Source organism: Aegilops tauschii, chromosome 7, assembly GCF_002575655.3.
Source record: "Aegilops tauschii subsp. strangulata cultivar AL8/78 chromosome 7, Aet v6.0, whole genome shotgun sequence".
Lineage (NCBI taxonomy): Eukaryota > Viridiplantae > Streptophyta > Magnoliopsida > Poales > Poaceae > Aegilops > Aegilops tauschii.
This window is the reverse complement of record NC_053041.3, coordinates 271,542,467-271,557,630: the sequence shown is the minus strand read 5'-3', so window position 1 is coordinate 271,557,630 and position 15,164 is coordinate 271,542,467. Positions and strand designations below refer to the sequence as shown.

Genomic DNA, 15,164 nt, shown 5'->3' with positions numbered 1-15,164 from the left:
GGAAGCCGCCACTACCATCGAGCCGTTGTCCTATCTCAAAGATAGAAATCCGCATTATCCATGTCAGACCGGCCAGCCGTCGATGCCACTACGATGCCAAACAGCGCCGTTGCCCTGCGCTCGTCCATAAAGATGCATCCGTCAGCGAGACTCTGCTTCACCATGCTGCCGAGACCCACTGTCATCGGTGCGGTAGATGCCGCGCCACTCCATGGTTCATTCCGGGAGACCTAAATCAAGGGTTTCCCCTTGGAATAGCTCGAGCGAGGAGATGATGACGACAGTGACGATGCCTTCAACAAGGTAACGGTGCATAAAACACCGTCATCGCCCGCCAAGACCGAAGTCGGAGCTCGATTCTCACCGGCCGCATCTCCTTCCCTCCCAGCCGGTTGAATCGCCACCAAGTCGCACAACCGGCTCCATGCTAGCCCCCAACCGACGGATCTGCCGCCCCGCACCCACAACACCAAGGCAGCGGCCACCATATGTAGTAGCTACGCGTAGAAACGAACCTCCAGGAAGTCGCCAAACCACCGGGAGCCGCCGTACACCCGGAAGCCGCCATGCCACGCTGCACGTGTTGCACGCCCACCGCGACGACACCACAGCACGCGCCGAGGACTTCCCCCGCCGCCGCAAACGAAGCTGCCGTCTTGGAGACGAACGCGCCCCGATCCACCAGAGGAAATACCCTGCCGCCACCTTCCCTAGGGCATGCGTGGGCTTTGCAGCTGGCCCCTCCGGCGGCTGGGAAGCGGGGGAGCAGGAAGTGGAGAGCCTTGCGGCGACGGCGCTGGTTCCCCGTGTCGCCCGAGCAAGGCGACGCGGGGGTTCACAAATATAAGATGTTTTGGATATTTCAATATGGACTACATACAAACTGAAATAAGTGAACAAACACACTAAAACATGTCTATATACATCTGACTCATAAAAAAGTTAAAACATCTTATATTTGCGAATGGAGAGAGTAGTTATTTTACAAATACATGATTTAGTTTGTAGAGAGATACATGATTTTTTTTAGGCAGAGAAATACATGATTTTTTTAGTAAGAGCTTGATTGCATTATATTGAATTTTGCTTGTTCATGTTGTTTGTCAGTTTAGTTTGGATGCTGCTCATGGGCCGAGTATGAACGAACAGGCATGATGATGTCAGACTGATTGTGTATTCAATGGGCCAAGCTAAAATGGACTCTGGCCTCATCAAAACACAGAGGAAATTCCCCTAAAAAACACACAGAGGAAAGAGGAAACAATTTCTCAAAAAAAAGGAAAGAGGAAACAAAAAAAAGTTTGTGGTGGGGAAAACGAAGAAACGGAAGATGCGCCGCCGCAGAGGTCGCCGCCAGCGTCCAGCCTGCTCCGGCTCTCGGTTCTTTCTCCACGAGGTCTCCCTCTACTCCCCGACCTTCAACCTTTAACTAATAAGTTGCGCAATTGCGCTCTCTACCACTCACATATCCGCTTAAGTGAGTACTCCCTCTGTCTCATAATATAAGAACGTTTTTGGCGCTACACTAGTGTAAAAAACGTTCTTATATTATGGGACGGAGGGAGTACTTGTAAGGAAGACAGCTCTTCTTTCTTGTTTAACAAATACAACATCCATTGGCGTTAGTGTATGTATTGTAGAATGATATGAAAAAAAGCGAAATTTGACGCCTGTTAAAGTTTGTGCGACCGAATCTTCCTCAGATTATTGTGAATCGTTAAGAACGGGCAAAATAATCCAGGTGCTAGGGTACATGCTTGTGCCATTTTTGGGCCTCTGGATTCGTAATAATGTACACTGTGATATACTTGAATGATACTGTAGAGATTCAATTAAAAAAAAATCATATCCATTCTGAAACAAGAATATTCAATTCTAGTGCCGGACTGCACATCCATGTGATGTGAGGGGGTGGTGGGGAATCTGGGTAATTAAATGGATTTATTCTGCTAAACACAAGATTAGCCCTTGTGGCTTCGACCTGGCATGTTTAATGTACACACAGCAAGATCCACCAACCATAATTGTCGAAATTAGGCATACACGCATCACAAAACACATCTTCAAGCATGAAATGGTCAAATGGATCAAAACTTTGGTTTCTCTTTCTATAATTTGCTGTACATTTCTACTGTATACATGTTGGGAAAATTGTGCCAAGGTCAGCTACTCCTCAAAAAGGCGGATGCTAATCACATGGCGTCAAGAGTTACTAGGGAGTATCTATGAGCTAAGAATGTTTAGGAGAGAAACTCTGTTCTGGACTAATTTCCTGAACAGATGGCCTGCTTCACTCTCAAGATCTCCCATACTGCACTCTAACTCCTGCAATTGCTCCTCCTCAAAAATAGCTGCCTTTTTCTTGTGAAATGCCTTGGAAACAAGAGATTGTTTAGGCATTTCGATTTGCTTCGACAAGAGGTGGAGTGTGGACTCAAGTAGAGAGACCGTCAGCTCCCTCGCCTTGGTCAACAGCCTGACCATTCCACACTCTGCCTTCCCGGAAGCAGCCTTGTTGCATATCTTCTTGAAATGTTTCTTAGCCTTCTTTGCCAAGCGGGTATAAGACTGGATCTTGGCTTGAACGGCTGCATCATCTCCTTTTCTTAGAGCCACTTGCAGATCTTGGATGATAGTCTTCAACTCGACGAAGATCTCTTGCATGGTGCTGCAGAGATCCAGGAGCTCAAAAGAGCATCCCATCTCTCCATCCAACATCTTCCTCTACTGGGAGGAGCTAACTTTTTTTTTGGAACGAAGACGCTAGAAGCGTCCGGCTTTAAATTAATAAAGCCAACTGGCAGCATCACAAGGTTCAAATATCTTACAACCAAATAAAGTTAGGCCACACCAGCCATATGCTCATCACATAACCAAGTTCAGATAAAACAAGCCCCAACCGAGGCGACCACAAGAGTAGCAGCAGGTCGCCTCCACGCCGTCGAAGCCAAAAGAGACATGAACCAGCTCAAGCCAATTGCCGGAGTCGCGAGATACTATTGCCGATCTTCTCCATCGTGGTCTTCATTAGCTCAGCATCGCGTTGTTTCCCCAAAGGTGTCCACATCTGAAGAAAGAGATGGCATTTGATTATCACGTCAGCCGGGTGAGCATGAAACTTTTTCTCAATTGTCATCTTATTTCTAATCATCCAAAGGGACCAAAGCAACGCTCCCACACATCGCCATAACACCCTAGCGTTGGCCCCGTGCTGCGACTGCAACACAGCCAAAAGATCCGTTCCCGATCTAGGGTTCCAATTTTGTTGGAACACGTCCCTCACGGCACACCATGCAAACTTAGCTAACGCGCACTGGAAGACAACATGGTTCGCATCCTCGTGTAGCTCACATACTACACATGACCCATCAGACGGGCCGTTGCACTTGGCTACATTATCGGCCGTCGGGAGGCGATTTCCAAACATTTGCCAGAGGAAGATTTTAATCTTGAGCGGAAGCCCAGCCTTCCATAGCCCCCTAGCTATGTCTAGCGTGCTTCCCTTGGGAGTTTGCTGTACAGAGACTTGACCGAAAACTTTTGGGACGCAGTCAAGTCCCAGGACAGCTTATCAGCTCCCAAGCTGAGTTGGCGTTGAGAGAACTGGGCCTGCAGCGAGTCCCAACTCGCTGCTTCTATCGTCGATAGTGGCCGCAAGAAGTGAATCGCCGGTGGAGATGAGCGTAGGACGTCCCCCACCAAAACGTTGGTATCCGAGGCCACATTGTATAGCTGCGGGAAAACTTGCCAAAGGGGCCTATCAACGAGCCATTTGTCTAACCAAAACCTCGTTGACATGCCGTTCTTCACCTCAAAACTCGCACCTAATGCAAACGCCGGACGCACCGCCTGGATACCGTTCCAGAACGCCGATCCCGAGGACTTGGCATTGAACACGTTACTGTCCGGGAAGTACTTCGCTCGGAGCAGGTCCGCCCATAGACCGGACTCACTATTGGCTAGCTTCCACCACCACTTGGTCAACAAGGCGACATTCATAAGCTTTGAATTTGTGATTCCCAGACCACCAAAAAATTTGGGTCTACACACCGCCGCCGACTTGACCAAATGGTATTTCCTCTTTGTTCTAGCTCCTTCCCAAAAGAACTTGGAACGGGGGGTGTCTAACTTTACATGAACCCCATCCGCTAATAGGAACATCCCCATCGTGAAAAGAGGGAGGGAGGACAGGCTAGAGTTGGTCAGGATCAATCTAGTAGCAGACGACATGAATCTCCCTCGCCATGGGCTAACTCTGTTAGCCACTTCTCCGTATAGAGGCTCCCATTCGGAAATAGAGATTTTCCGATGAGTGATCGGGAGCCCTACGTGCTTAATCGGGAAGCTCCCAAGCTTACAATTAAGTAAATTAGCTATCCGTGTACTCTCTTGTTGGTCCATGCCCGTAGTGATAACTTCACTCTTAAGGAAGTTGATTTTTAGCCCCGACAAAATCTCAAAGGCAAGGAGCAGCAGCTTGATAGATGCTATACTATGGTTGTCCGGCTCGAACAACAGCATCGTATCGTCTGCATATTGCAAATGCGTCACCACCCCTGGGATGAGGTGTGGCACTAGCCCTTTAACGTGACTCGCCACTCTAGCTTTTGAAAGCATAGCCGCTAGCGCATCCGCTACGAAGTTGAAGATCAGCGGAGAGCTTGGGTCTCCTTGGCGGAGGCCGCGTTTATTACGAAAGAACTTACCCATCTCTCCGTTGATCATCACCGCGGTCTGCCCACAACTGACCAGGTGCATTATACAATGCACAAAGCCCGCCTCAAACCCCTTCTTGAGAAGCACCTCCCGCACGAGCTCCCAGTTCACTCGGTCATAGGCCTTCTCAAAGTCGAGTTGAGCAAAACCCCTTTCCCTTTGGTACGTTTCAGCTCATGCACGATCTCAAGGAGCTCTCCATGGAAGATGACCCCTTTCATGAAAAAGCATTAAGGATTCTGAAGGAGGGAAGTGGGTTACCTGAAACGTCCAGATTCTTGTCGGCGATGCGAAGCTTGGCGCTCTCCATGGAAGACAGGTCTCCCAGCTTGGCCTTCGCCCTAGCGCTCGGCTCCCGCTGCACCACCGGTGTCGCCTTGGACCGCTTGGCCTTGGCGCCCACATCTGCCGCCGCCAACTCCGTCCCCAGCTCGCCACGCAGAGACGCCGCCGTGCCGCGAACCGCATGAGTCGTGCTCTTGGACCCCAGCTTCCCGCCTGCCGTCTTCTTGGGCTGCCTGCCCGAGCCCCCGGAGCCACGCTTGCCCGAAGCCGGCGTGATGACAGCTTCATTTAGCACACAACCAGCATCAGCGGCCACAGCCACCGGAGAAGAGGGGATTGAGGCCCTTCCCGCCTCGCGCAGGACGCCTTCCATCGCCACTGGCTCCTGGATCCGGACAGGGACCTGCTGAAGGAAATATGCCCTAGAGGCAATAATAAAGTTGTTATTTATATTTCCTTATATCATGATAAATGTTTATTATTCATGCTAGAATTGTATTAACCGGAAACTTAGTACATGTGTGAATACATAGACAAACAGAGTGTCCCTAGTATGCCTCTACTTGACTAGCTCGTTAATCAAAGATGGTTAAGTTTCCTAACCATAGACATGTGTTGCCATTTGATGAACGGGATCACATCATTAGAGAATGATGTGATGGACAAGACCCATCCGTTAGCTTAGCACTATGATCGTTTAGTTTATTGATATTGCTTTCTTCATGACTTATACATATTCCTCTGACTATGAGATTATGCAACTCCCGAATACCGGAGGAACACTTAGTGTGCTATCAAACGTCACAACGTAACTGGGTGATTATAAAGATGCTCTACAGGTGTCTCCGATGGTATTTGTTGAGTTGGCATAGATCGAGATTAGGATTTGTCACTCCGATTGTCGGAGAGGTATCTCTGGGCCCTCTCGGTAATGCACATCACTATAAGCCTTGCAAGCAATGTGACTAATGAGTTAGTTATGGGATGATGCATTACGGAATGAGTAAAGAGACTTGCCGGTAACGAGATTGAACTAGGTATGATGATACCGACGATCGAATCTCGGGCAAGTAACATACCATTGACAAAGGGAACAACGTATGTTGTTATGCGGTTTGACCGATAAAGATCTTCGTTGAATATGTAGGAGCCAATATGAGCATCCAGGTTCCGCTATTGGTTATTGACCGGAGATGTGTCTCGATCATGTCTACATAGTTTTCGAACCCGTAGGGTCCGCACGCTTAACGTTCGATGACGATTTGTATTATGAGTTATGTGATTTGATGACCGAAGTTTGTTCGGAGTCCCGGATGAGATCAGGGACATGACGAGGAGTCTCGAAATGGTCGAGACATAAAGATTGATATATTGGAAGGCTATGTTTGGACACCGGAAAGGTTCCGAGTGGTTCAGGCATTTTTCCGGAGTACCGGGGGGTTACCGGGAACCCCCCCCCCTCCGGGGAGTTAATGGGCCTTAATGGGACATGGTGGAAGAGAGGAGGAAGCGGCCACGGTGGGGGCACCCCCCTCCCAAGCCCAATCCGAATTGGGAAGGGGGTCGGCCCCCCTTTCCTTCTCTCCCTCTCCCTCTTCCTTCTTCTCCTACTCCAACTAGGGAAAGGGGGAAACCTACTCCTACTGGGAGTAGGACTCCCCCCCTTGGGCGCACCATAGGAGGCCGGCCCTCCCCCTCCTCCACTCCTTTATATACGGGGGAAGGGGGCACCCCATAGACACACAAGTTGACAGTTGTCTTAGCCGTGTGCGGTGCCCCCTCCATAGATTTCCACCTCGGTCATATCGTTGTAGTGCTTAGGCGAAGCCCTGCGTCGGTAACTTCATCATCACCGTCATCACGCCGTCGTGCTGACGAAACTCTCCCTCGGCCTCAACTGGATCAAGAGTTCGAGGTCACCGAGCTGAACATGTGCAGATCGCGGAGGTGCCGTGCGTTCGGTACTTGATCGGTTGGATCGCGAAGACGTTCGAGTACATCAACTGCGTTACTAAACGCTTCCGTTTTCGGTCTACGAGGGTATGTGGACACTCTCCCCGCTCGTTGCTACGCTTCTCCTAGATATATTTTGCGTGATCGTAGGCGATTTTTTTGAAATGCTACGTTCCCCAACACTTGCAGCACCAGGTTGGAGCCATACTCGTTGAAGGCCCCTGCCAGGTCGCGCGCCAGGGCAAGAGCACTCACCGCTGTGTCCTGGGTTGCCACCACCATCACACGTCCTTCCGTCGCCCCCAGTTTGTCCCAAGTTTCAGTATCAATGGAAGTGTCTTGCATACTGTCCTCCAGCTCCTCCTCTTGCACTCCCATCTCCACATCCTGCTTAACGCCATGGCCATCATCACCCGGTTTCTCTTTGCTACCCGCAGCACCACTCGGCTTGCCAGGGCCACCAGGGGGGAACGGGGGATCAGACCCTTCTGGGTTGGAAGGAGGTGGGGGATGCCAGACGTACCAGTACCACCAGCCCCGCCCCCTCCCCCACGGGTAAGCGGGAGTTCCACCTCCACTTTGACCTGGTAACCTTCATGGTTGAACCACACTTCGACCGTGCCATTTAACTTCCCAGGCGCTTTGCAAGCGATCTTCATTCTCACCGGCCCCAACCGAATGAGTGAAAGCTCGTCGACCACGATCGGACGCCCCAGCATCTTGAAACCTTCCTTGATGCGATCCTCTCTGCAATGCTTCTGAGGGATGCCATGCAACTTCACCCACGCTTCCGGCATGACCATCGGCTGGATCTTCTCATGCAACATGTCACGCACCCTAGCAGTGATGTCATGGATAGGAAGAAAGAGTTTTCCACTCGTCTTGGCCATGTGCAGAAGATCAGCCGAGGGGAACACCACCAGAAAATCATCGTCTCCCACCTGAGACACCTGTCAATCCCACTCGCCTGCGACGATTTGCTTGAGTTCCTGTTGGAGGACCCGTAGGTTAAGCTTGCCCCGCTCCGCCGAGAGGATGGCCGCGTTCTCCACCTTCTGATCCACAGGCCCCTCTTCCTCTGAATCCTCCGCAAACTGAAGGCAGAAAAAGTCCTCCCCTGAGATGGCACTGCCCATAATCTGCAGATCGGGTGCACGGCCGCGCGTTGGGCAGTTGGCCCTCCTCCTTGCACAGGACGCAAAGAGGCTTGAAGGTGCACTTGGATTGGAAATGGCCTAGCCGGCCACACTTGAAGCACTCGATTTCCGGCACATCCTCCACTGGAATGGGCTCGCCCGCCGTCCCTTTGGAAGAGGACGAGTAAGCCACTGCGAGCGGCTCTGCCACCGCCCTCGGCTTCTTAGCAAGGGGATCCCCGTGGCCCCCACCACAGAAGGGATGCGGAGGAGCTAACTTGGTTGCTAGGCAGGCAGATAATCTCCTCAACACCATTGTAGATGTTTCCAAGCATCCTCAGAGCACCACATATTGTGCTGATGGTAGCAGAGGAAGAGATGCTTGCCTCTAGGCTGTGAAGCTCTTGCTCAACTTCAGCCTCGCTAGCTAGAGGCCTAGATGGCAAACTTGTCGATCTTAGGTGGCAAGCCATATCTGATCTTGAAGACTTTGCTGGTATTGTGGTTGGAGAGAGGAGAAAGCGGAAATTTTTAGTTTGCTGTGTCTACCATTCTGCCGAGGCCTATTTATAGAGATGTGTGGAAGCAGTGGCACTTGATTAGTAGACACGAAGAATCATGCCATTTCATCTCCCGGATGCTGTCTATCATGGATTGAGACCTGGCAGCGGTGGATTAGAACACCAAAGTTGTCTTGTGTTCAGTACAGTTTTTAATGCAAGCACTTTCGTCGAGATGAGCAATCACATTCCCATGTCCCAACTATTGGCAGCAAGAATGAGCTGTGTGGCTGAGTCTGTTGCTGTCCACTATTAGATAGTGGATGGGCGAGGGAGGGGCTGCTGGACTCTGCAAGGGTTTCACCGCTGGTATAGCCCGAAGGGAGCGATGCAGAGGCCTCGCAAGCAGACGTGGGGGGGGGGGGGTTGGTCACCAACTCCATTTCAAATTACACCATTTTTAAAACTAAGGATTGCCTTTATCAAGGAGACAAGGATTACATGCTAGAAAATGATATGAAATTATTCCTAAAGTCTGACTCGTGCAGCTGTGCTCGTTCGCTCGCGCGAGCGCACGCGCTCCAGCCGTCAGATGCGTTCAACTTTTATTGATGATAGCGACAGCTAAGGGGACCGCGTCCCATAATTACGGAAGAGATACTAACGCGCATGCATGTGCTGACACACTCTTTATTCCGTTTCATTTAAAAAAAGTAATAACTTTTCAACCGAGCGTCGAAACAAAGATCCGTTTTCACCGTTAGGTTTCTCGCGACGAGATCTTCAAAACTAGATCCCATATGAGCACGTTTTGATAATTTTTAAAAAATAAGCAACTTTGATCCTAAACGAGGCAACTTTAGTTTTAAACATAAGCAACTTTTATTAAATTATATGTACTAATGAATTTATCAAGCAAGTATGTCATATACCACTTAGAAATCACGGCAAATAATATTTTTGACCGTATATGGGCAACTAAGCATCTTCGGTAGCCAACTTTGGTGATGACAACATATTTTGATAGGATAGTTGCATGGATTTGCCAGGACAGTTGCTTGGTTTTGTTATTGAAATTGTTTGTTTTTTGTTAAGATGGTTGCTTGGTTTGTTAGGTCAGTTGCTTGGTTTGCTTAGACATTATGCATTTTGTGTTTTGATAATGTAGTTGCATGGATTTGCAAGGACAGTTGCTTGGTTTTGTTAGGATAGTTGCTTAGTTTTGTTAGGACAGTTGCTTGATTTATTAGGACAATCGACTGGTTTTGTTATGACAGTTGCTTGGTTTACTAGGACAGTTGCTTGGTTTACTAGGACAGATGCTTGGTTTGTTAGGTCAGTTGCTTGGTTTTTACACAAACCAAGATGATAGGAAGTCATATTAGACAAACAAGAAGAGTTGCTTACAGATAACACTAAAGTTGCCTATATACCACACAGAGTTGCTCAAAAAAAAAGTTCATCGAAACCTATCCATATGGGATCTAGTTTTGAAGAACTCGTTGCAAGAAACCCAATGGTGAAAACGGATCTGAATTTCGATACTCGAATCAAAAGTTATGGCTTTTTAAATTTTTTGAAACTCAAATTAATGCATGCGAACTGACGTGGCAGAGCATCTTCCTAATCACACGGGGGACAGCAGAGTGTGGTTGTTTTCGCGCGCGGGTGGCTGATTTCCGTTTCTGGCTGTCTGGTCGCGCGCGCGGGTGGCTCCTTCCTTTTCTGGGAGAGCGCTCGGGGCTGCGATCGGGCGCCCGTGCGCCCGCGAGCCACGTCCGAAATTATTTTATATACCTTCAATACCCAGATATTGATTTTAAATGGAGATTTAGTTTTTCTGCAGTAATTTGTAATTTTCACATATGTATCTGTTCTTACACAACAAAAAACAAATAACAGCGACACTTCATAAATATGCGTCTGTGTTTTTTTTGGGGGGGTAGTAATTTATTCTGAAAACTACAAGCTTTTTCTGACTTCGTACTGGCATGTATAATGTACGCAAAACAAGATCCGGCAAACAAGGGTCTCAACCAAACTATTATGACAGCACAAAAATATATTGCGGGCACGAAATAGATCAAAATTTGGGATTTGTTTCTGTATTTTTGTACATCTGTATTGTATATACATCTGGGGAAAATGTGAGATTGGCTAGTCCTCAAAAAATCATATGCCAATAACATGATATGAGTGACAAGTCTCGTGGAGATCTATGAGCTAAGTATGTTTAGGAGAGAAACTCTGCTCTGGATTAATTTCCGGAACAGATGTCCTGCTCCACACTCAAGATCCCTGATATTGCACTCTAAGTCCTGCAATTGCTCCTCACAAACAACAGCTTTTTTCTTGTGAAATGCCTTGGAAACTAGGGATTGTTTAGGCTCTTCGATTTGCTTCGACAAAAGGTGCACCACGGACTCAAGTAGAGAGATAGTCATCTCCCTTGCGTTGATCAATAGACTGACCATTCCGCAATCCGTCTTGTCTGAAGTCGCCTTCCTGGTAGTCTTCTTGAATTGTTTACCAGCCTTCTTCACCAGTCTGGTGTAAGACTGGATCTTGGCTTGGATGGTTGCATCATCTCCTTTTCTTAGAGCCACTTGCAGCTCTTGGATAATGGCCTTGAGCTCAACGAAGATCTCTTGCATGTTGTTGCAGAGATCCAGAAGCTCGAGAGAACATTCCGTCTCTCCATCCAATATCTTCCTCTGCTGGGAGGAACAGACTTGGTTGCTTGGCAACTGGATGATCTTCTCAACAGCACCGTAGATGTCTCCAAGCCTCTGCAGGCCATCGCACATTGTCTCGATGGTGATAGATGAAGAGACACTTGTCTCTAGGCTGTGCAAATCTTCTTGTACTTCCGCCTCAGTGGTGTGATGCCTTGAAGGCAAGCTTATTGATCTTAGAGCAAAAGCCATATCTGCTTCGGAAACTAATCTCTGTATTGAGTTGGAAGGAGTGAGGACTTGAGGAGGAAAGAGCAAGTGTTGTCTTGATGTGTATAGTCTTGTCTTGAGACCTATATATACAGAGGATGGATGTGATGCAGCATAGTTTCGATGGTAGACAAAGGGAATCATGAAATTTTGTATTCCAGCTGCTGCCGATCAAGGTTCTTGATCTGGGAGCAGCATAGTGATTAAAACATTATAGCTGTCTAACTCTTAGCGTGTTACACTGGTGCGCTGGCTATCTTCCCGGTGAGATGTCACGTTGTCATGTTTCAGTGATGAACAGCAAGAATCTTCTTGGTGGTTTATAATAATGCTGGATCCTGGTGCAAGTACATGCATAGCTTTATCTATGTGTTTTTGCTTGCATCGTCGGTGCAAAGCTGTTCTAATTACAATGTCAAACCTTGATGTTTGGATCTGGCATGTTTAGGTGGCGTTGAGCAAGATCCACTGTACAAGGATAGTCTGCTTGTTGTTCGTTCAACATATTGTCCCCTTCTTTTTGGGTTTTGTATGTCATCTTCATATTAAGTAATTGTACCGACGAATTTGCAATGTGTTTTACCTGTTCTAATGATCTTTTACTTTTGCAGAAGCATGCCCTAAATCATCTCCAAAAAATCTCCAATGTAAATATATATTTATATAGTGACATTGTACATAAGCAAAACCTTGTTGGTACTGAATTTCTCCAAAAAAGTTGATTATATTCAGTTTCTTCCTTACTGCCGAAATGATCTTTAGTTGAGCATATGAGGCTATCCGCTGTCATGTCTCCATTATTTGCAGCAAAGTCATCTGCACGAGATGCAGTTTGTTCATGGATCAAAACAGGTGGCAACATGAAGCAAAATGAGGAGGAAGCAACCTTGTTGCTTCTTTGTTGTACTTGCTAGGTAGGAGGAGTTGACTTTACAATTCCTACATAACCTATTTCAGCGATCCGTCGAAATAATCCACGTGTTCTACAATTTTGTAGTGCATTGCGTGCATCTAGCTGACCTTATCACATTGTTATGTTCCAAGTATTGACAACAAAATCTGCATAGATATCTAATATATATGTGGGCACGAAATGAGCTGCTACAGCTTTAGATGGCTTGTCAACTCTTGTCTAGATTGTTAGTGCTTGGATGTGTAACTTGTATTAGGCATACAATCTGGTTGTTGGTCATTTGCCACACCTGTTCAATGTCCAAACTTTTCTTGTTGATTCAATATATTTTCCCCATTTTTTTTCTTGAAGCATTTCCCATGTGAGTAGCATGGCAGTTTCCTCGAAACCACAGAACACAAACGTCTAAGGTGTGCTTCTGGCTACATATTTATCCTGATCTAATAGTGCGAGTTCCATGCTAAATACTTGTCTAAAGTCAGAGAGCATTTTTATTTAGTATGAAGTTGTGTTAAGAAAACGTTATTCTCTCCTGAACCGTTCCACGTTTCAGGTGATTGTTCCATTGCCCGCTATATCAATATCAAGTATATATGATCAAAAGGGAAGTGGTAAAGAAGACAACATTACACCAAATCCCGCAAAGAAGCAAGCCGCCAGGATATAACGTAGACGACAGTGGCATCTGCATACATGAAGACAAAAATTGACCAAAAGGGATGTACCAAAAAGCTGGTTCTGATGATATGTTTTGCCATTTGTATTTACATTGGACTTTAGTGGGATGATCAGCAAATCCTCTAAAAGGTGGATGCCAATCACAGTCACAGGTAATTGCAGTTTGGCCTCTACAAGCTGAGAGCACTCAGAAGAGAAGAGAGACTCTGTTCTGTATCATTTTCCTGAACATGGTCTTGACTCCACTCTCTAGATCAGCGATGATCTCCAGTGCCTGCAACAGATCCTTCTTGCATGCGGGTTTTCTCTTCTGGAATTTCTGGGAGACAATAAGACACCACCTGCCAGAACCTAGCATGGCCAGTGGCCTCCTGTGCTTCTATAAGTATCCTGATCACCCTGCTGTTGTCATTGTGATCAAAACCAGTTACCTTCCCAACCTTCTTGACATGTTTCTGCATCTTGCTTGACACAGCGGATGTGGGACAGAATCTTGAGCCACACGGCCGCGTCATCTTCCCTTTTCATAACCAAATGCAGCTCCTGAACACTCATCTTTACCGAAAAAGGCTTTCGCCCCGCTTTATATATAAAGCAAACCACCAGCCACAAGATCCAAGAAAGGTTCACACCGCACACACACGCAAAGGTAGCACACTAACAAGGTCCACGAGGGTTTTGCTGTGGGCACAGCTCAACACGCCCTAAATAAAGAAAACAGGGTAGCATCGGCCACGAAGGGCTAATGCGGCTCAGGCGGAGGTGGAGGAAGCGGCGGCGTCAGGCGGGGGGCCATCACACGAAGATCTGCGATGAGGATGTCGATGGCATCTCGGTCTTGAGGATAGCTAAGCCGTCACCAGAGTTGCAAGTAACCACACATTTTGAAAACCGCGTCAGTAGCACGTCGAATGGGCGCACGCTGGATTACAAGTTTATTGCGGACCGTCCAAAGCATCCAAGCAAGCACCCCAATACCAAGCCTCCTAATGTGGCGGATACGTTGTGGAGAGGCTTGGATTTTCACGAAGAGGTCAGAGAAGTTGTTGTTACACCAACGTCCGCCGACCACCTCCCGGAAGCAACTCCAAAGGAATTGCGCGGACACGCTGGTGAAGAAGATGTGATTCAAGTCCTCTTCCGTCCCTCACAAGGGCCAGATCCCATCGCCAGGGACATTCCGCATGAGTACCTCCACCCCTGAAGGCAACCGTCCCCGGATCCATTGCCACAGAAAGATCTGAATCTTCAGTGGTAGTCTAATCGCCCAGATTTCCACAAGGGTCTCTGGGCCGGGAGCTGCCACAATGGCCTGGTATAGCGATTTGGTGGAGAACCGACACGAGGGCTCCAGGTGCCAGGAGATGCGATCGCTCGTCCGATCCATATCCGGGGTCTGCAGAGCAATGCACTCAAGGAGCTCCTGTCACACCGGTGGCCCAAATGGCTGCCGTAACGCGAGGTGCCCTAAGTCAATAAGGGCCACCTCGACGGAGATCCCAGGCTCCACCACGATGGAGAAAAAGTCTAGGAACCGGGCGGCGAAGGGGTGATTCCCAACCCATCTGTCGAACCAGAAGAGGGTACAGGCGTCAGACCCCACCGAGATGGAGGTCCCGATGCGGAGAACTGGAAGCAGTTGTACGATGGATTGCCAGAACTGAGAGCCGGACGACCGCTGACAGAAGGCGAGCGGTTGGCCCCGGAGATATTTGTTCTGGATGATGTCAAGCCAAAGGCCGCCCTCCCCATTCGCAATCCGCCACAACCATCGAGTCAGCAGGGCAATGTTCATGCATTTGGAAGACATGATACCGAGCCCGCCTTGGTCACGAGGTTTGCAAATATTGGGCCAACGCACCATATGGTATTTCTGCTTGTCGCCCTCCCTAGCCCAAAAGAATCTCGCCTGGAACTTGGCGATCTCGTGATGGGGGGTCTCATGGAGGCTGTAGAAGCTCATGATGTATAGGAGCAGGCTGGAAAGTGAGGAGTTGATGAGCACCGTCCGAGCTGCCTTGGACAACCATCTGCCCTG

The 15,164-nt window shown here is 48.2% G+C and overlaps 1 protein-coding gene and 1 pseudogene across 1 annotated transcript; both read right to left on the bottom strand.

Annotated features, from left to right (window-relative positions):
• Positions 1–2,223: 2,223 nt before the first annotated feature.
• On the bottom strand, positions 2,224–8,563 carry LOC109740602 (uncharacterized; annotated as a pseudogene).
• Positions 8,564–10,355: 1,792 nt separating this feature from the next.
• LOC109740616 (uncharacterized) lies at positions 10,356–11,643 on the bottom strand. The gene has a single exon (XM_040394891.3). The coding sequence runs from the start codon at positions 11,515–11,517 to the stop codon at positions 10,807–10,809; it is 711 nt and encodes a 236-aa protein (XP_040250825.1). The 5' UTR covers positions 11,518–11,643; the 3' UTR covers positions 10,356–10,806.
• Between the last annotated feature and the right edge of the window lie 3,521 nt (positions 11,644–15,164).